This window comes from Nomascus leucogenys, chromosome 20, assembly GCF_006542625.1.
Source record: "Nomascus leucogenys isolate Asia chromosome 20, Asia_NLE_v1, whole genome shotgun sequence".
In the NCBI taxonomy this organism is placed as follows: domain Eukaryota; kingdom Metazoa; phylum Chordata; class Mammalia; order Primates; family Hylobatidae; genus Nomascus; species Nomascus leucogenys.
In genome coordinates this window covers 33,618,031-33,637,772 of record NC_044400.1, presented here as the reverse complement: position 1 = coordinate 33,637,772, position 19,742 = coordinate 33,618,031, and the positions used below count along the sequence as shown (strand labels likewise).

The 19,742-nt window shown below is 59.4% G+C and overlaps 2 protein-coding genes across 3 annotated transcripts in view; one reads left to right on the top strand and one right to left on the bottom strand.

Moving 5' to 3' along the window:
* Positions 1-19,742, top strand: part of LIMS2 (LIM zinc finger domain containing 2) — a 35,770-nt gene extending 16,028 nt beyond the window's left edge. The window contains exons 2-10 of the mRNA XM_030800916.1: positions 1,367-1,526; positions 4,014-4,080; positions 4,374-4,494; positions 15,714-15,863; positions 16,593-16,743; positions 17,814-17,906; positions 18,483-18,531; positions 18,656-18,731; positions 19,365-19,742. Coding sequence (XP_030656776.1) covers positions 1,367-1,526; positions 4,014-4,080; positions 4,374-4,494; positions 15,714-15,863; positions 16,593-16,743; positions 17,814-17,906; positions 18,483-18,531; positions 18,656-18,731; positions 19,365-19,512 — 1,015 coding nt within the window. The 3' untranslated portion in view covers positions 19,513-19,742. The remainder of the gene's footprint in view (positions 1-1,366; positions 1,527-4,013; positions 4,081-4,373; positions 4,495-15,713; positions 15,864-16,592; positions 16,744-17,813; positions 17,907-18,482; positions 18,532-18,655; positions 18,732-19,364) is intronic.
* GPR17 (G protein-coupled receptor 17) lies at positions 6,277-12,917 on the bottom strand. 2 transcript variants are annotated; one of them, XM_030800917.1, is made up of 2 exons: positions 12,562-12,797; positions 6,277-8,194 (listed from the first exon to the last, which is right to left on the bottom strand). In XM_030800917.1, exon 2 carries the CDS (start codon positions 8,185-8,187, stop codon positions 7,168-7,170), a length of 1,020 nt encoding a protein of 339 aa, XP_030656777.1. In that variant the 5' UTR covers positions 8,188-8,194; positions 12,562-12,797; the 3' UTR covers positions 6,277-7,167. The 2 variants fall into 2 exon arrangements, with proteins under 2 accessions (XP_030656777.1, XP_003278183.1); XM_003278135.4 differs by having other exon boundaries at positions 6,279-8,207; positions 12,562-12,917.

The following is a 19,742-nucleotide window of genomic DNA, read 5'->3' as shown; positions in this document are numbered from 1 at the left end:
GGGTGGGATTCATCCTGGGAGGCAGAGCAGGCAAAGAGGTATTCCCAAAGGCACTGCACTCGAGTCCTGCCACACCCCGGCTGCAACCAGGCAGACGTTACCAGCTGGTTGCATCACTCCCCAGCGAGCCTGACGATGATCCCTCTCTGCCCAGCCTTCCAGGAATCCACTGGAGTTGACACTTGAGACAGAACCCATGTTCTTCCTTCCTAGCAAAAGGTGTGGGATATCCAGTTCTCTGAAGGTCGTAGAGGCAGTTGGGGTGTTTAGGACTACATTCTAACCCTGTTTTTGAGTCTAAAAGGCCCATCCTGGCCGTGCCGAAGGGCCTTGGGGCTGGACTGACTGTGGGCCTGGCTCTCTGTGGGCTTTTCCCCTGTAGTTTGCATTTCACCCCTCCCAGAAGGAAACCCACCACTGACTCTGGGGACAGGCAGTGCCCAGCATGGATGAGATTTGCTCCCCTCACCGCACTCCCGTCTCGTCTCAAAGATTCATACTCTCGTCTTTTTTTTTTTTATTTTTTATTTTGAGACAGGGTTTTGCTCTGTCACCCAGGCTGGAGTGCAGTGGCATGGTCACAGCTCACTGCAGCCTCGGCCTCCCAGGCTCAAGCCATCCTCCTGCTTCAGCCTCCAGAGTAGCTGGGACTACAGGCTTGCACCACCACACCTGGCTAATTTTTTTGTTTTTTTTTTGTATTTTTATTAGACATCGGTTCTTGCCATATTGCCCAGGCTGGTTTCGAACTCCTGGGCTCAAGGGATCCGCCCACCTTGGCCTCCCACAGTGCTCTGGATGACAGGCTTGAGCCACTGCACGCGCACCTGGCTACCCTCTTGCCTTCTCCGTGGTTGGGTAGTTATGTGTTTATTGGAGGCAGTCGATTTGAAACTAACTCATGGTGCAGAGGATGGAACCATGGAAGACTGAGCAGTCTGGGTTCAAGTGTGGACCCCGCTCTGCTATGTGAGCTTGGGCAAGTTACTCAACCTCTCTGAGGCTTAGGTCCCTTTTCTGGAAGAGGCCGTAATAATAGTAGCTGCAGTATTGCCTTGGGGATTAAATAAGAGTGCGAATACAGAGCCGCTCATCTGTGCTGGGTGGTGTTCTGTGCGTGAGACTCTGGTCCCTGAAGAGGGGGTAATAGGGGCCCAAGTGGGAGTTGACTGGGCCCCTGACACCCCAAGGGGTGGGCACTACAAGCACTGAGCAGCCTGGACCCTGGGTTAGAGCGATTTTCCTGATCCCGTAGAGCGTCTTCACTTTTTAATACGAGGTGTGTCTGTTGGGTGCAGGCCTCCGCGTTTGCCCCATCTGCACCCCTGACCAGCTCTGACTCAACCCTCCTGTCTCCTGCCCCCAGCAATATGTCGGACGCCTTGGCCAACGCCGTGTGCCAGCGCTGCCAGGCCCGCTTCGCCCCTGCCGAGCGCATCGTCAACAGCAATGGGGAGCTGTACCATGAGCACTGCTTCGTGTGTGCCCAGTGCTTCCGGCCCTTCCCCGAGGGGCTCTTCTATGAGGTGAGGACACTACTGAGGGCTTTCTCAGACCCAGCTCGGAGTCTGCCCTCTACGAGTGGGTGGGCCGGGCTCCATGCAGTGGTCCTGACTGGTGACAGGGCCAGGTCTGGAGCCAGCCCAGAACCAGGCTTGAGCTCCTGCACGGGCCCATCCTTCACCTGTGAGATGTGAACAGTGCCCTGGGTGCCCTGGGTGCTAACGGAGAGCCACCTTTCACCAGCCTCGTCTGGGCAGATGCTGGGCAGGCTCTGGGGACAGGAAGAACCTGCCCTGGTGGTGCTTGCCCTCCCTGGGGACCAGACAGTGAGCACAGCAACTGCACGGCCCACCAGCTGGGGCTGATGCCCTGGGGGTCAGGGCTCACGGGGTGGGGTGGGGTGGTGCTCAGGGAAGGTGAGGTTGGGGCACACCTGAGGGGAGGGAGCCATACACATCTCTGAAGGAAGAGCACTGGGCAGAGGGCACAGCACATTCACAGACCCTGTGGTGGGAGAACATGGGGTGTATGGAGAGCAGTAGGGAGGCTGGTGTGATGGAAGCCGAGGGCATGAGAGGGAGAGGGCCAGGAGCTGAGGACAGGGAGGTGGCTGTCCTCCCTGGGCCTCTACAGAGCCGCAGGCTTCCGCTCTGCGAGAGACAGGAGCCACCCCGGGGTGTGGAGCAGAGGAGTCACACTATCTGCTGACATTTGAAAAGGTGCCCTGGCCAGGCGCGGTGGCTCATGCCTGTAACCCCAGCACTTTGGGAGGTGGAGGCGGATGGATCACCTGAGGTCAGGAGTTCAAGACCAGCCTGGCCAACATGGTGAAACCCTGTCTGTACTAAAAATACAAAAAATTAGCCTGGCATGGTGGCAGGTGCCTGTAATCCCAGCTACTCGGGAGGCTGAGGCAGGAGAATCACTTGAACCTGGGAGGCAGAGGTTGCAGTGAGCCAAGATCGCACCATTGCACTCCAGCCTGGGGGACAGAGCAAGACTCCTTCTAAAAAAAAAAGAAAAAAGAAAAAAAAAAGGAGGCTTGTGGCCGCTGTGCTGAGGAGAGGATGTAAGGCGGGGCAGGAACCAGAGGCTGGGCCAGGAGGCCGGGGGGACCAGGAGCTGAATTAGCGCAGTCACCCAGATGAAAGTGAAGGGGCCCCCACCAGCTCACAAGAGCAGTCTTTAAATCATCAACAATCTTGCAAGCTGGCTGGGCAACAGAGTTATTGTTTAAAAATTAAATTATATCAACGTACAATGGGATATAATTTTATTAAAACAGAAGTAACAAATACTCAAAGCATACTACTTGCTAATTATTTTGTTCGACTTTACTATTGTCTATGCTGCTGGGGTTATTTCTGTCCATTGTGCTGGTGTGGCCACTGCACATCTCCCCTCAAGTCCACATCGATGTCATCATGGGAATATTCACACCATGGACACTGGCAAATGCCCCACAGCAGGGCCTGCCTCTGCCCCCTAGAGAGCTGGCTGTCCAACATTTACCAGCACATCACTGGTGGTTGCGGTGGTGGTGGTGGCCAGGGGTCAGATGCTGGCTCTGTTTCAAGGTAGAGCTGATGGGACTGGCTGGTGGATGGATGTGGGGCCTGTGGTCCGCCTGGCAGAGCAAGAGCTGCTGTTCCTCATGGTGCCTTCAGCCTCCTGAGAAATGCTGTCTAAGTGTAGAGGCAGCAGGAGGGGTGGGCAAAGCTCTGGGAGGGGTGGCCATATGCCCAGAAGAAAGCCTCTCACACAGTAGGTGCCCAGAAGATTTTCGTTGCTGAAAGAGTTTAAGCCCTTCCTGCCCCTACAGGTCACTGGGTAGGGCTATATCCAGTTCAGTCTAATAAGACACTCATTTTAGAGAACAGGGAAAAACCAAATTAAAAAATAGAAAATACAATTGTTAGAGGAAAGCAGAGGCAGGCTTTGGCCCCGCTTGTGGCCAGCACAGGGGCCCTCGCTGGCAGCTGCCGCCTGGAAGGTGTGCACACTGGCTCCTGCTGACCACAGTCCTGAGCTCTTCCCACTCCCCCATGCCCAGGCCCTTCCTGCGTTCCCTTCCTTCTGTCTCCCGTACCTGGGTCTTCATGGCCTCTGGGAGAGCTGGACTACTCCCACAGAGAAGGTATAGGAAATAGGACCAAGTGACACTACCCTTCAAACTGGATCTCATCCCTCCTGGCTTAAAACCCCCTCGCCCCCAGCCTGTTCTCTGGACCAACAGGGTCCAGATCCTCAGTAGACACCAGTGGCCCGTTGACAGGTGGCCTTGCCGACCTCTCCAGCTTCCACAGGGGCACCTCCCTTTGCACCCCACCATCCAAAAGGGCCAGTGTCCTCTCTGGCCAGGCCTGGGACCTGCTGCTCCAGCCTCAGCCTGGCATGTCCCTGTCTCAGTGCCTCATCCCCTGCTGTCAGGTCCTGACCCGACAAGGGCCTGGGCAGCTCGTGGGGATGATGGGTGGTTTGCTTGTCCTCTCTCTGCGACCCCTTTGCAGTTTGAAGGCCGGAAGTACTGCGAACACGACTTCCAAATGCTGTTTGCTCCGTGCTGCGGATCCTGCGGTAAGGCTGGTGACAGTACACATCCTGGGCTGCCTGGGAAGTGGGCAGCAGTGGCAGGGGGCAGGGGGCAGGGGGCCGAGGGGGCACACAGAACTGGCCCAGCTCTTTCCTAACTGCCCACCTTGCCTCTCTGAGCGGGAGCCCTCAGGCCCTCTATAGGCATCACCATCCCAGTGGGGGAGCCCATGGGCCAGGCAGAGAGCAGGGAAAGTGCCAGGTGGATAGGGCTTTGGAGGGTCCGAAGAGGGAATGGGCACGCGCCCCCTGGCCAGCAGGGACCTGTCCTTTTCCAGGTGAGTTCATCATTGGCCGCGTCATCAAGGCCATGAACACCAACTGGCACCCGGGCTGCTTCCGCTGCGAGCTGTGTGATGTGGAGCTGGCTGACCTGGGCTTTGTGAAGAATGCCGGCAGGTGAGGTGGCCGCGTCGGGCCAGAGAGGACTGGGCCACAGCCCTTCCCAGCACACCTGCCACCCCTCCTGTGTGCTACCCACTTGCTGAGGGCCCAGCAGGGTCCCGGTGCTGCAGCCTGCACTGATGTAGCTGCCCTCCCTCCAGGTCACCTTGGGGCGGATAGTCCAGCTCCCAGTTTACAGGGTCCCACGCTCAGCGTGCTCCTGGCAGCCTCTCAGGAGCCATGAGAAATCCTCACACTCCACCATAACCCTGGCCACCCCGTCTGCTGACCCCAGCTGTCTACCTTCTCCTGCCTGTACCTGTGCAGCTCAGTGTGGCTGGAGGGAGAGGCCCACATTTACTCTAAATTCAGGGCCACAGACCTCATGGGTACTCCGGAAGTTCCCACCTTCTGCGAACCCTTGGTCTCTCATCCTCCGTTCCCAAGCACTGTCCCTATAGCAGGTGGCCTTGTCTCCCACCTCCCCTGGCCCTAGCTCTGAGATCCCGTGCAGCCCCGCCTCTGTCTGTGAGCCCTGTTCATCCCCATGCTTTCTCCAGGGCTCCCTTCTCCACGCCACTCTCTCGTCCTTTCCGAAGGACTGGGCTGGGGAGCTGGGTTAAAAACACTGCCTGGCCTTCCTCCCCAGCTTCTCCCAGCACACCTGCCGCCCCTCGCTTGTGCTACCCTGGCCTCATCTGCCCAGGGACCCACATCTCCTCTTGACCCCTCAGCAGCCCTCTCTACAGCTGCTGAGGTGCAGAAACGTCCCCCTTCTGGCACCCAGGGCCCTGAGTTCCTGTGGTTCTGCCCGCCCCCACTGCTACACCTGCCCACTCCCCTCCTCTAAGCCACCTTCCTCCCTGTCTCTCCGTGGGGGGTCGTCTGGGGCTCCGTGCCCGGCCCTCATGGCTGCCCTTGCAGACAGAATCCTAGAGCCCTAAATGGCACATTTGTCTGGACAATTCCGGGCTCCACTTCGGGCCCCTCTCTCGCTGTCCTCAGCTGCCCACATGCCACCTCCACTTGGTGTCCACCAGGCATCCCAAACGCAGTGGAGCACAAGCAGTTTGGGATTCTCCTCTGCTGACCACCAAGGCTGCCTCTGCATGCGTCCCCTGTATCAGTGAGAGGCAGCGCCGCCCCCCAGAGGCCATAGCCATGCCTCCCCTGCCACACTCTCTCTGTCCGAGCACTCTGCTCCCTCCCGCAGCTCCTCCGAGATGCTTCCCCGACACTGAACTCTTGTCCGTGTGCTGCCCACGAGAGAGGCACATGGCCTGGTGCCTGGTGTCCAGCCCACTGTCCTCGGAGCCGGGTGGTGCCTGGCATTGAGCAACTTGTCTAAATGAAGGGCTGAGGGGCAGATGGTGCAGTGCAGGGGCCAAGGGACAGCACCAGGGGCTCGTGCTGACCAGCAACGTCACCGACAGGGTGTGTGGAGTGAGCCCAATCTCCTTCCTGAGCCAAGGTTTGCACAGGGCCACTGCCCCAAGGGCTGGTTGGGGAAATCCGAAAGATGCTGGAAACGTTTTGCAAAGTCAGACGTGCTACGAAGCGTATTGCCGTAAGGACGGTGCAGGGCGGCAGCTAGAGTGAGGAATGAGGGCCCCCACTCGGCCCTCCCAGCCCCACGGTGCAGAACCTCAGAATCTGGGCAGATGTGCTGTGAGCTGCCAGAGCCCCAGCAAGAGAGCCCACGAGGCTGCCTCTGCCACTGTACCACCACTTCGCCATTCTTGGGTCAGAGAGAGAAGTTCTGGGAAATGCTTCATGTTGACCAAACACAATAACCTGTGTAGTCTTAAAGCTACAGTTATATTTATGGTCTGTACAAACAAATACAAAAAAGGACATGTTAGGGAAATATCTGCACACTAGCAAGGGAAATAGCTCAGGCAGAGGGAGGCCTCTCTGGAGGAAGTGGGTCTGGGTCAGTGGGAGGCAGGTTCACAGCCCAGCCCTGGCCTGAGCTGAGCTCCCGTGACTGCACAGGACATGCTTGTCCAGGACTGGGAGGCCCAGGAGCCTGTCAAAGAGCTCTGGGGGTTGCAGGCTTGTGCGTGGGGTTACAGCAGGAGAGATCCAGAATCCAGAGCTGTGCTGTGTCCCTGCAGGCTGTGAGTGCTGACGTTCGCTGGCAACCAGCCTGAAATGTGTGGCCTGTGTCCCTTCAACTCAGGCAGTGTGTGTCTGGCAGAGGCACTACAGAGGGGACTCAGAGTACCTTGCACTGCAAAGGAATATTGAGACTCCCTCTCTGCCCCCACCAGGACTCCCAGGTCCCTCTTCTGGGTCATTTGCAGCCTGCCTTCCGGGTCTTTCTGCTGAGCCTCCCTGCTGACCGATTCTGTAGTGGGAAGGAGGCGGGGAGCCTAGCAGGAAAGAAAGGCCTCCATTGTTGAGGGGACGTTCTTCCGGCCTCCTCTCTCCCTGCCACAGATGAAGTCGTTGAGTGTCTAGGAGCCGTTGTAAGCATCACAAGCCCCTGCAGAAGGGTGGCCGATGGATCCCCTTTGTCAGTCCTCCCTTTTTAGGGGTTGAGACTAGGCGATCTAGAGAAATGGTGGGCATCTGCTGAGATTTCAGGTTGCCTTCTGGGGAGGTGGCTGGGGAAAGGGCAGATGCCTCTTGCTGAATCTGCTGAGTCCTAGACAGTCTGCGCTCGGCCTGGATGGTGCCCCCTGCTCACAGCTCTGACTTGGCACTCAGCGAGCTCTCGTTGGTTTTCCCTTCGAAGCTGGGGGGCGGGCCCTTGAGCCTTTTGCCACAGAGCAAGTTGCACAGGGCGTGGCGGAACTTCTCAGCCACGAAGAAATAAATGATGGGGTCGAGCGCCCCGTTGAGGCTGGTGAGGCAGGAGGTGATGCGGTTTCCCAGGGCCAGGATGCGCTGGGTGGCGCAGGAGGCCCCACGGCTGCGGTAGTGCAGCACGTAGACGGAGCGGTTGACGTGGTAGGGCACGAAGCAGACCAGGAAGATGGCCAGCACTATGGCGATCGTGCGCACTGCCTTGGTCTTGAGGCGCTTCTCCACACGCAGGCCCTGCCTCAGGCTGCGGATGATCAGCAGGTAGCAGGTGACTGTGGTGACGAATGGGAAGGTGAAGGCCACGGCCAGGGACACCAGGGCATGGTGGGAGGCCTTCTCCCGGTACAGCTGCAGGCAGACCACCGTGTGGTTGGTCTGCACGGTCTGCGGACTCGCCAGCAGCGGGGCCATGGCCACGGCCACCACCACCCACAGGAAGGCACAGGCCAGGTGTGCGTAGAGGGGCCTGCGGAGCTTGAGGGACTTGACCGGGTGCACGATGGCCAGGAAGCGGTCGGCGCTGATGCAGGTGAGGAAGTAGATGCTGGCGTACATGTTGAGGTAGAAGAGGAAGCCGGTGAGACGGCATGCGATTTCCCCAAACGGCCAGTGGTTCCCAGAGAAGTGGTAGACCAGGCGGGTGGGCAGGACCAGCACGCACGACAAGTCGGCCACGGCCAGATGCATCAGGAACACGTTGGCCGGGGTCCCGGACTTGTGGTCTCGGATGAAAAGCCACAGGGCCAGGGTATTGCCAACGAAAGCCAGGATAAAATCCAGAAGGTAGAAGGAGGCAAACAGCATGTTCTCCAGTGGCGTCTCCTGGCCACATTGCTCTGCCGTGGCCAGGGAGAAGTTGGTGATCAGACCTGGGGGGGCCACTTCAAGGCCATTCATGCTTTGGCTGGAGTCAGAGCCTGGAGGGAACAAGCAAACAGTTCACAATGAGCTTGTGACCTGGGCAGCTTCACGCTCTCCGAAGTCCAGAAGTCAGGCCTCTGATGCCTTCAGAACCTCCCACTTCCAAGCTCAGCACTGCCCACGGGGCTGCTGAGGGGACCTCCTTGTCCATTTGGGGTGCGTGAGCGTCAGAGGCATTCTGAACTTCAGCACAAGGCAAACGCAGAACCAGGGCTTGGAATTTCGCCACTACGCAGCTGCACCTCTGCCACCCGGGAGATCCGCGGCTTCTCTGAGCTGAGAGGATGGGGTCAGTGCCATGGCGGGGAATGGGACGTGAGCCTTGCCTGGGTGAGGCTCTGGGTTTTCTGTTCTGTCCCTGAGGTGTGTTGTCTGAGTGACGGGTGGTGAGGGGCGGGGGCAGTGTGTCTCCGGGATTCCAGCTCCTCCTCAGCCCAAGCCTTGGCAGGTGAGTTCTGCTCATCCTGAGTGCCTGGACCCTCCCTGAGCCACCTGCCCACAGGTGCAGTGGCCGGGGTGTCACCACTTTCTGCTTCCCCTGACCATGGCTTCCCCGGCACTTAGGAGGGTGTCCCCAGGATGGCAGCAAGGGCTGTGCCCTGGGACGTCAGAGGTCTGCTCTTTTTACCCACCTGAGAGTCTCAGCATCTCTCTTGGGGGCTTTCTGGACCCAGCCCATCAACTCCGTTTGGACATCCTGACAGGTGGGGAGACCTGTGTTTAGGAGAAGCCTGTGTCTGGGTATCAGGCCAGCTGGGAGTATTTTCTCTCCCAGAGTAGATCCACCACCAGGGGGCAGCATCTCTTCCAGGAGGGGAAGACCCCTTTTACCCAGAGTCAGAGACACTGACCAGCGCTGTTCAGGTCAGATCTGCAGCCCCAGAGAGGCCTGGAGGCCCCGTGGCTTGCCCACGTTTGAAGGCCAAGTACAGAGCCCTGTGACAGTCCTGGGTAAGAAGTCATGTCCATCTGGTGAACCCTAGGTCTGGATAGGGTTCTCCCCACCCTCAGCAGACACAAAATCACACCTGTTTTGATTTTAGTCAACTCAGAAGATTCAAGAAGGAGAGTGAGGGGCCCAAACACCCCTTTTTCCCAACCCAGGCCTGCGAGTGGGGGTGTGGGCAGGAGGTGGGGCCAGAGCAGCCCACAGCCTGGAACCAGGGCAGGACAGCGGGCCTGGCCTGCCTTTGAATTGGGGTCACCAGTGGGCTTTGGCCAGGTGGGTGCTGATGATGGCACAGCTTCTGGGGCTCCTTTGGTTACCCGGCTTCCCAGTATCCACAATCCCCACCCTGCACAGCCAGGCTGAAGCAGAGGCTGGAGAGGGGTTTGCAGAAGAGAAGCTGGCATCCCGCCTGTGCCCATTGCAGGATGGCAGCAGGAGGGGATGAGGCACGGGACACAGCCCTGGCAGGGTCTTCATCCTGGGCGAGCCTCGCTCTGCACTGAGCAGCTGGGGTCCTGCCTGCAGCAAGTTCACTCTGCACACTTCTTCCCGCCTGTTTCTCCCTTCCTTCCTTCCTTCCTTCCTTCCTTCCTTCCTTCCTTCCTTCCTTCCTTCCTTCCTTCCTTCCTCTCCTTCCTTCCTTTCTTCTCTCTTTCTCTCGCTTTCACTTTCTTTCTTTCTTTCTTTCTTTCTTTCTTCCTAATTTCTTCCCCTTCCCTCCCCTCCCCTCCCCTCCCTCCTCCCCACCCCTCCCCACCTCTCTTTTTCTTTCTTTTTTTCAGGGTCTCGCTCTGTCACCCAGGCTGGAGTGCAGTGGTGCAATTATCTCACTGCAGCTTCAACCTCCAGGGCTCAAGTAATCCTCCCACCTCAGCCTCCTGAGTAGCTGGGACTACAGGCGCACACCACCACACCCGGCTAATTTTTGTATTTTTTGGTAGAGACGGGGTTTTGCCATGTTGCCCAGGCTGGTCTCAAACTCCTGGGCTCAAGTGATCCTCGCTCCTTGGCCTCCCAAAGTGCTGGGATTATAGGCATGAGTCACTATGCCCAGCTCCTCTCCTCTTACTCCACAGGGCTGTGTCAGGATGCTGGTGGCACAGGCAGAGAGGGCATGGTGACTGTTCATGGGCACAGCAGCCCCTCGAGGAGGAGGTTAGAACCATCCTCACATGGAGGAAAAGCAGGCATGGTGGTGGCCCTAGCCCTAGGGAAGGGTGGGCTGCACCCTTCCTTCAGGAGAGCGAGTGGCCAGCTGCTGTGGCCCTCACACGGAGGGTGAGAGCTGGCCCGAGCACCTGGCCATCAGTGTCCTCAAGCAAAGGGGAGGGCAACTCTAGCTATTTCTCTAGGCGGGTTCCCCTACCTGAAAAGATTGCCCCTGGCTTCAGAGTGTTTCAAGATGCCTGAAGTTCTAACACCAGAGATGGCTTCCTGCTGCTTCCAGGAACAGGGTCTGTTCTTAGTCCAATGTGGACTTCCTCATGGAGACCCCATTCCCCAGGAATCCAGGTTCCACAGCCCTCTGACTTGGGCTGGATGGTCTCGGCTGGTGCTTTCCCTAGGACTGCTAAAACCACGGTGAGGGCGGAGAACTAAGGGCCAAAGAAGGCGGGGTGAGTGATCCTTGGGAGAGGGAGACAGGCTTGGCTGGAGCCCTGGGGAAGGGCTGAGGGCTCTGAAGGGGGCTGTGGAGGAGAGGTAAAAGGAGGGAGGGACACAGCCCTTGACAGGGCCTGTGAGGCAGGGGAGGACAGGGAGCAGGTGTCAGTGGGACGGTGGGGGGGAGGGGGGCCCATGACTTTGAGGGTGTCATGTTGCGTGTGCTGGGGGTGAGGACCCGGAGACTGGAGGAACAGGGCTCCAGGGCAGGCGCATGGGCAAGCAGAGAGGACAGCCCATGGTAGACGGGAGGGGCACACAAGTGTGCTATTTTCAGGTTGGCAGGAGAGGAGGAAGGTGTGTGCGGGGAGGCCCTGGAGACTGGAAGAGGAGAGGGGGCCCAGTGAGTGAGGGGCCCTTGTTAGAACCTGGGGATGGGAAGGGGCCAAGGTGGGTGCCCTCCACCCCAGGCTGTCTATCGGGCCTGTACTGTGCCCCACAGCACAGGCATCACCTGGCCCCATGAGAGAGCAGCTCATAGGTACGACTGACCACTCTGCCTGGCATGGTGGGGGCCTGCCTGTGCTGGCTCAAACCAGTTTTAGCCCCATGTTACAGGTTAGGGAATCAAGGCTGAGTGTCTGCTAACTTGCTCTAGGTCACTTGACCAGAGGACATTGGCCCTGGACCTGGAAGTGAGACCAGGGAAACCGTCTCACTTCCTGGAAGACCGCCAGGGCGCCTCGGCCAGGGCAGGGAGTGTGAGTCTCAGAGCTTGCCATGGAGTTGTCTCCCAGGCTCAGCACCTCCTGGCCTGAGACCCCTCCCTAATTTTAGGGGCCCATGTGTGAAATGAGAATGTGCAGCCGCTTGCTCAAAAAGGAAGAGTTTCAGGACAGTGACAGCAGAGCGTTACTGGGCTCAGGGTCCTGAGTGACAGCAGGGGTAGCATATCTCATGGCACTAGGTGGGCCTGTGGTGCCTCCTGGGGTCCAGCCTGGGGGCCTCAGCCTGGGCACTGCCCTCTGCTTCCTGCCCGGGCCGAAGGGCGTGCCCCTCGCTCTCTCTGGGACTGAGACTCCATTTTAAACCGCTTTCTGGTTTGTTTCAGGTTTGCTGAGGTTTCTCCTCCCTTTCTATCCCCCGTTTGAGGAGTTCTCATACTGATTGTTGCAGTTTGGTCTGAGATGGACCTCGCTTCGCTCTCCATTGCCCTTTAGAAACAAATTTCAGCCTAGACTCGCTAGTTCCTCATGGCTCACTGCTCAGATGGCCACCGAACGGGTGTCCCTAAGAGGAAAGGGTGTGGAATGGGCCGGGGCCTGGGCAGTGTTGGGTCCTGTGGCTGTGGGTGAGTTGAGCATCTAGGACAGGTCTTAGGCCTCTGTAGAGGTGGCAGGTGGGCATGCATGGCCTCAGGGAGGGCCTGTGGTGGCAGCACCATGGCCAGGTGGTGGCAGTTTCCTTTGCATTAGCGCCACTCCATCCCTGGCCTGAGCCCTCTCCCAGGCATCTGGCTCCTCTATGGGTCAAGGCTGCCTAATGGTTAGGGGCAGGGGTGCTGTCATTGCAGCCTGGACTGCGGGCAAGCCACTTCCGCTCTGCAAGCCCCCATCAGAGGGACAAAACACCACTTTGTGGGCTGCTGTGAGGTCAGCCTTCAATGCACAGGTCAGACCATCACCAAAGAGATGGGACGAGACAGGCTGCTGCCTGTCTCCCTGAGCAGGGTTCCCCGCTGAGTGTTTACTCTGCTTAGCCCCGGGCTCCCAGTCCACCCCACCCAGCCTGCCCCTTACCTCTAGCTGCTGGTCCGGGAGGAAGGGACAGGGGTCTGTGGGGCAGCAGGTGATCTCCGCCCGTGGGTGTCAGTGGTGGCAGGGGGCTCCGTGCCGCTGTGGGTGGAACGCTGGCTATTTAAGGAGAGGAAGGGAGACCACAGCCCCTCTGGCCCTGAAAGGCTGCTTCATTCCTGAGGGGTCCCTTGTGTGTCGAGCCTCTCCTCTGGCTGCTGCTGCTGCCACCGGAGCGTGAATATTCTAGTGTGTCCCTAGCCTGTGCCCCCTGCCCCCAGCTTGGCCACAGAGGCTGAGTGTGTGACTGTCTCAGAGACTCAGAGCAGGCGGGGGCTGGGTGGGGGGCTTGGGCTGGAGCTGAGGGACACAACAGGACGTTTCAGAAGGGGATGATTTCCTACTGATGGGGGGCAGGGAGGGGCCGGCTGCCATGGCAACAGGCAGCGCTCCCAGGCCTGTGCCCGCAGACAGTGGAGGGGGCCTGTGAACGGAGGGTGGGAGGCTGAGGAGTCTTGCTCACCAAGTGAGAGGCAACTCTTTGAGGACACTTGCTGTAGGGTCCTTGTGTCCTGCCCTGTATAATGAGGCCCCATTTGGGCACACAGAATAAATCATGGCCTTTATCTAGAGCAAGGCACAGCTGCAGGAGCCTCATAATGGGGCGCTGTCCTGTCCGTGGGGATGCGGTTCAGCTCAGGGGCCGGGTGCCCGCCGGTGCAGCTCCCCTTCTGCACGGGAGCCCATGAATCCGACCGCTGGCCCTGGGGCTCCTCCCTGGGGTGGCCCCGGGCTGGGGTGCCTTTGAATGCTGCTGGCGGCCGCCTCTGAGACTGAGTGAACAAAGTTCATTTCTCTCTTTCTAAAAATGATACATCCAGCAACATGGGAAACCAGATCACCCTTCCTGGTTTCGAAAGACTTTAAATTTTGTTGTTTAAACATTGAAAACTGTATGTATGTGGCTAGCATTTAAGGGGCAGTATCTTAAATTTGTTCACGTCACCCTGTGCAGCTGGGATTATTGCCCCATTTTACAGACAAGGAAACTGAGGCTCAGGCAAATGAAGAAACGCACCCATCAGCAAACAGTAGGAAGCAACAGAGCCAGGATTTGAACCCAAGCACGCGTCACTCCAGAACTTAGGCTTCGTGTGTGTTTGTTTTGTTTTTGTGCTGCATTTTGAATTTAGAATTCTTAGATTTGATCCTAATTCAACCTGAAAAAGAATTCTGAAGGTCACCTTTAGATCTGGAGCTGTGATCTGGTCTGTTGAGAAGCTGTTTCCCATTTGGACTTCCTTCAAGAGAGATGGGCTTCCCAGTTTGTCTGGCCTGAGAGCCAGCCGGGTGTGAGGTGTCTGAGCTGGGGCACAGGTCTCTTTCTTGTTGTGCCCGCAGGCGGCTATCTGGAAGAATTGGCCCAGGCTGGTTGAAAAGGTGGCGGCTTGAAGCTAACCACCCTGAGCAGGGCATTTCTGGGCTCACAGACCTTCTGTTATTGGGGTGATCACTGTCGATGGCTTCAAGGGCATTGACCGTGGTGATGGAGTTTTGAGGCATTGAGCTGATTCCTGTATCTTTGAAACAGAAGTAATTCCTCGTGGGTTGAGTGTTGTCCTGACTCTCAGGAGGAGTCACCAGAATGTGGAGTGGGATCATGAGGCCTAAATGCCGAGTCTGGGACAGAGGCACCGCAGGGGGCATGGGCTGTCCGCCATAGGCGCCAGCTAGGGCAGCTCAGCCCCAGACCTGCTGAGGAGGTGGCCTGGGGTTGGGCCTGGGGCATAGGTGTCTGGGCAAGGGTGGGCTTCAGGGATTGTGGTGATGAAGACTGAAGTTACAGGCCACAATTGCTTCCCATCGCTGGGGCGTAAGAGCCAGGGCCCTGGCCAGTTGTCGAGGGGAGATGATGCCCATCGTGGCTCCCTTCCTCTCTTGCACAATCATTCATTCACCCAGGCATTCAATCAACTGCCCCTGAGCTGCTGCCCCCTGCTGGGCACATAGGGTCTTGAGGAGGCACAGAGAGCCAGTCGGCAGCTTAGCAAGTGGCGGCTGGGCCTTTGCTTGGGCCCTTTGCCCTGCACACAGCTGAGGCACCCCAGGGCAGATGGAGCACAGTGCTGTGCAGGATGGAGTCTAGACCCAGCAGTAGCAGGTCCTGGGGTCCAGGGAGGGATGCTGAACGGGTGGCCCTGGCATCTGGGGTCTGCCCACCATAACCTGGGTGGGGATCTTGGGTCTGAGATTGGATCTCTTCAATATCCTCCCTGACCAGCCTGTCAGAGGGGCCAACAATGGGCGTCGGGCAGCTGTGGAGGCTGGTGAGGGGTGGAGAGGGCCCCTGGGGCTGGGGGGCCTGGGAAGGGAGGCCTGGGTGCAGCAGGAGCACCAGAGAGAGATTTGGGTGGCAGGTGGAGACAGGGACCAGGGGTGTTGGATTGGGGCCTTTGTGTATCTTTGCCTGGGGACTCTGAATCTAGATTCCTGCCACCTTTGAGGTCCAGGGAAACAGAAACCATGTTGATTTGTCTCTCCGTTGAGAACACAGCTGTCATCCAACACAGCGAGTAGCATCAGAAATTATTCTGAGGTCTTCACAAAAAGACTCTGTAGCGACAGTTCCTGGGTTTGGGGGCCTCCATCTGACATAGCTGTGCTTGTCTTTGGGGACAGAAATCGCCTGTACGTGTTTGGGCCCTTCTTCATCCGGCAAACCCCGAAGGAAGGGGGTGAGTGGGCCTCCCGGGACACTCACGGGCCATTCTGCTGGGCACAGTGACACTCACTATAACTCGTGTGTGTTAAATACATTGGGAAAATAATGCTTTCAGCAGATATCAATTAAATGTCTACTGTATTCCGCAGCATGTCGCAGGCTTAGAGAAAGTTAGAAAGAGGAAAAATACCATCCAGAGACAGTAACCTCGAGCATTCTGGCGTCTTTCCTGCTGAGCATGACTCCCATTTCCAGGACACACTTGTGGCCTTCTGGGCCTTGTGACAGGGCAGCCTGCTTTTCCGTACCCTGGGCTGAGCCCCTTTGAAGCCCCCAGCTGCTCAGCGAAGTTGCAGGGGTCCGGGCTCTCTTCTCCTGGAGGTGGTCGGGCTGTGGGAGTGGGGGGTCTGCCCCTAACCGCCCCCCCGCCCCGCAGGCATCTCTGCCGGCCTTGCCACAACCGTGAGAAGGCCAAGGGCCTGGGCAAGTACATCTGCCAGCGGTGCCACTTGGTCATCGACGAGCAGCCCCTCATGTTCAGGAGCGACGCCTACCACCCTGACCACTTCAACTGCACCCACTGTGGGTAGGTGCGCGGCCCAGCCCTGCAATGGGGGGGGCGGGGAGCCAGGGCTGGCCCAGGGTAGGGCGGTGGGGCCTCCACCTGGGGAAGTGTTGAGGAGGGAGAGGTGAGCAGGGTGGGCAGAGAGAGGGGTCCCGAGAGCAAGGCTGCAGGGCAGAGGTGGGCCGGGGGCCGGGAAGCAGCCATGGCAGGAAGCTTCTCTCTCCAGGGTTCTGTTCAGGGGGCACTTGAGACTCAGGAGGCGGGTGGGCTGGGCCCCTAGACTGCAGACGAGAGTTGAGATGGAGCAGCAGAAGGGACCTGAGGGGTAGAGGGGCAGGGCAAGAGACCGGAAGTGGGCTTGGTGTTGGTGTTGGAGAGAGGAGTTGCACAGGCAGCCCCTCAGCCCCCGTCCTCACCCACCCTCACTGTCCCCTCCAGTCCTCTCCGTGCCTATCGAGACACCCAGTCTGGTTTGGAGGAGGAGGGGGGCCCGAGAACAGACCTGCTTCTCAGAGGCCTGGTTGCAGAACACAGGCCACTCTTCTGGGCTGTGCGGGAAGTCTGTGCTCCAGGGCCTGTCTGTGGCACAGGAAGTCTTCAAAGGGCCCAGAGATCAGAAGGCGCTGCCGCCTCGGCTCTGCGGGGACAGAATGGGCCCCTCGGGGAGCTGTGCCCCGGGGTGGAGGCGCTGCTGGCATGACTCTGCAGAAGGGCAGGGACGGCACCTGGGGGCTGCACGCTGTCTTCCAGGAAGGAGCTGACGGCCGAGGCCCGCGAGCTGAAGGGTGAGCTCTACTGCCTGCCCTGCCATGACAAGATGGGCGTCCCTATCTGCGGGGCCTGCCGCCGGCCCATTGAGGGCCGAGTGGTCAACGCGCTGGGCAAGCAGTGGCACGTGGAGGTGAGCCAGGCTGGTGGACACGTGGCCTCAGGTTGGGGGGTGCCCCAGCTCAGGGTCACGGTCAGAGCCCTGAAGCCCCTCCACACTCCCAGCCCAGGGCGGGTGGCTGGCTCCCAATGAGGCTCTTCCTCTGGGGTACTGCCCCTCCCTGTGCTCAGCCAGGGACCCCAGCCTGCCCACTGGAGCCAGGAGACCCGAGTACACACACATGGTTGGGCAGCTGTGCTCACCTCTCCTCTTCCCCCTGCTGGCATTTTAAGAGACTCCAAGGTCAGGAGAAAACCTTGGGGGCAGTCTGCCCAGGGTGCCTGGGGGTTGTGGTTGACAGAACCCACTGCATGGACAGCCCTGTGCAAACACGGAGTTGAAGAGTTCCTCAGGTGTGAGCACTGGGTCACCTGGAGTGCCCCTGCTGGGTAGTAGGCTCTCATGTTCTCATGGGTACACTGGAAACAGTGAGCCCACCACCTTCCCTGATGACTTGGCCAGCGCTGTGTCCAGAAGCTGTGCCTTGGGTGGCAGCTTGGGTGGGAGGCCATGCCATCCTGCCCTGATGCAGGCCCCAGCCCCCAGCACCCAGCCCTCATCCTCACATGCAGATCCCTGGGGGAATGCAAGGTGCTGCTCAGTGAACCCAGGCTTGCAGGGGATGCCTGCAGGAGGCCCCACGTGGACAGGCAGGGCTGCCTCTGCCTGTGAGGGCCCACCATGCCGCAGCACTGGGCCGGCACCTGACTCCTGGGGCTAAGGCTGCCGAGGGGGAGGCCAGACTGGGAGGGGATGGTGACTCGAAAAGTGACCATCAGTGCCTTAGAGGAGGGGTAGGGTCTGCTGACCCCAGGGTATTCAGAGAGGTGTCAGCCCCCTCTGCCCAGGGTGAATCCTGAAAGGCCTCCACCTGCCCAGACTCTGCTTCCTGTCCTCTTCTGTCACCGCTGCCTCCTGGGGCCACTGCAGTCCCCTGGAGTCACCACTGGCTCCTGGGGTCACTGTTGTCCGTGGGTCACCACTGTCCCTCGGGGTCACTGCTCTAGCCCTGATGCCGCCTGGCCTGCCCTCTGTCCTCGCAGCACTTTGTCTGCGCCAAGTGTGAGAAGCCATTCCTGGGGCACCGGCACTATGAGAAGAAGGGCCTGGCCTACTGTGAGACTCACTACAACCAGGTGAGCCCAGTGCAGAGCCTTCAGGGATGTGGGTCTGGAGGGGTGGCCAGGAGAGCTGCCGTGAGCAAGGGAGGCTGTGGGCACCCCCTCAGGAGCTCTGCCAGGTGCTGAGCCCAGGCCTGCATCCTCAGCCCTGGCTCTTGGCCTGGGGTCTCAAGACCCGGGCAGCTCTCTCAGCCTCAGTGTCTTCCTTTGAAGAATGTTCTGGGGCTGGTGTGAGGTCCTGGGCACATGGGGCTGACAGTGCCAGCAACCCCTTCCCTCCCGTGCTCTGGTACAGAAGGCAGGGGGCGATGATGGGATGTGGTCACCACCTGGGCCCACCTCCTCGCAGGACAGCAGCAGCCAGAGCAAAGGGGCCTTCTGGGGAGCAATGCCCCAGCCTGTTGTCTTTCCTGAGGGAGTGGTTCTAATGGGTTGCAGTGCCCTCAACCCAGCCTTGGAGCTGGGCCCTGGGAGGCAGGGCCTGGGAGATGCCTGAGAGGGGCCACGTTGGAGGGCCAGGCTGGCTGCATGATGGCCCTGGGCTGGGGTGTGACTGCCTGCAGCCGCTCTGACAGCCTGCTCGGCCCACAGCTCTTCGGGGACGTCTGCTACAACTGCAGCCATGTGATTGAAGGCGATGGTGAGGCCCTGTGTTCCCTCCCCCACCCCACCTGCTCTCCTGGGGCCTGGGTGCTGCAGCTGTGAGCCCAGCTGGGCCTGCGGCAGCCAAGCCAGGCCTGCTGAGACCCACGCTTCCCTCACAGTGGTGTCGGCCCTCAACAAGGCCTGGTGTGTGAGCTGCTTCTCCTGCTCCACCTGCAACAGCAAGCTCACCCTGAAGTGAGTCCCTGTGATCGTGGGATGGGGCTCAGGGTGGAGGGGGCTGCTGCAGGTCCTTCCTCTCAGCAGCCCTCCTGCACACCAGCTGGTTCTGTCCTGGGGATATGGTGGGGACAAGGGGCAGCCCAGCCTCATGCCACCCAGGGAGATGGGGGCAGGTCCAGGGGGTCTAGGGGGTCCAGGGACCCCAGGGCACAGTGAGAGGAGGAGGAACACTCGTGCCTCCAACACACCTGCCAGAAGCCTGGGCTCTGGGGAGGGAAGGGCATTCCATCCCAGGGAACAGCATATGCAAAAGCAGCAGTGTCAGCTGCTCATCCAGGAAGCCTCGAGGGGCATGGGATGGCTGGAGCTGGGAGAGGAGAGATGTCGTCCAGGTTTCCAAGGGCTGTGGGGAGGCACAGAGGGTTCTGGGGTGTCAGAACCTGAGAGAAGCCTCTGGGAGAGAAGGGAAGCCTCAAGGCCCTTCTCATCCCTATGCTCTCTGGCCAGCTCACCCTAGGGCCTGGCCTGCTGGCTAGGAGAGGCTGGTGTGGGGAGGCTGGGGGCTGAGGGAAGCCCACTCCACGGTCACCTGTCCGGGGCTAAAGGGGTGGGCGTGGGGCTCTGCTGACAGCCCAGCTTCCTCCCCAGGAACAAGTTTGTGGAGTTCGACATGAAGCCCGTGTGTAAGAGGTGCTACGAGAAGTTCCCGCTGGAGCTGAAGAAGCGCCTGAAGAAGCTGTCGGAGCTGACCTCCCGCAAGGCCCAGCCCAAGGCCGCGGACCTCAACTCTGCCTGAAGGCCCTCTTGCGCAGCCACCTCTTGGCCCCTCCGCCTTCTCCCCTCCCGCTGTCCATGCTTGGCCCCCTCATCCCCGTCCACCTGCGCCCTCCGCATCTTACCCTCCCCTTCTCTTTCCTCATTGCCTCCTCCCTTCCTGTTCCCTCATCTGTGCCTTCCCCATGTCTCTCTTCTCCTTGGCTGTGGCTTCTGCCTGTGAGGAGGCAGGAGCTGGGGAGTGGGAGCCCT

Excerpts from the sequence above, each read along its gene's own strand:
- GPR17 (XM_003278135.4), bottom strand. The coding sequence starts at position 8,187 with ATGAATGGCCTTGAAGTGGCCCCCCCAGGTCTGATCACCAACTTCTCC.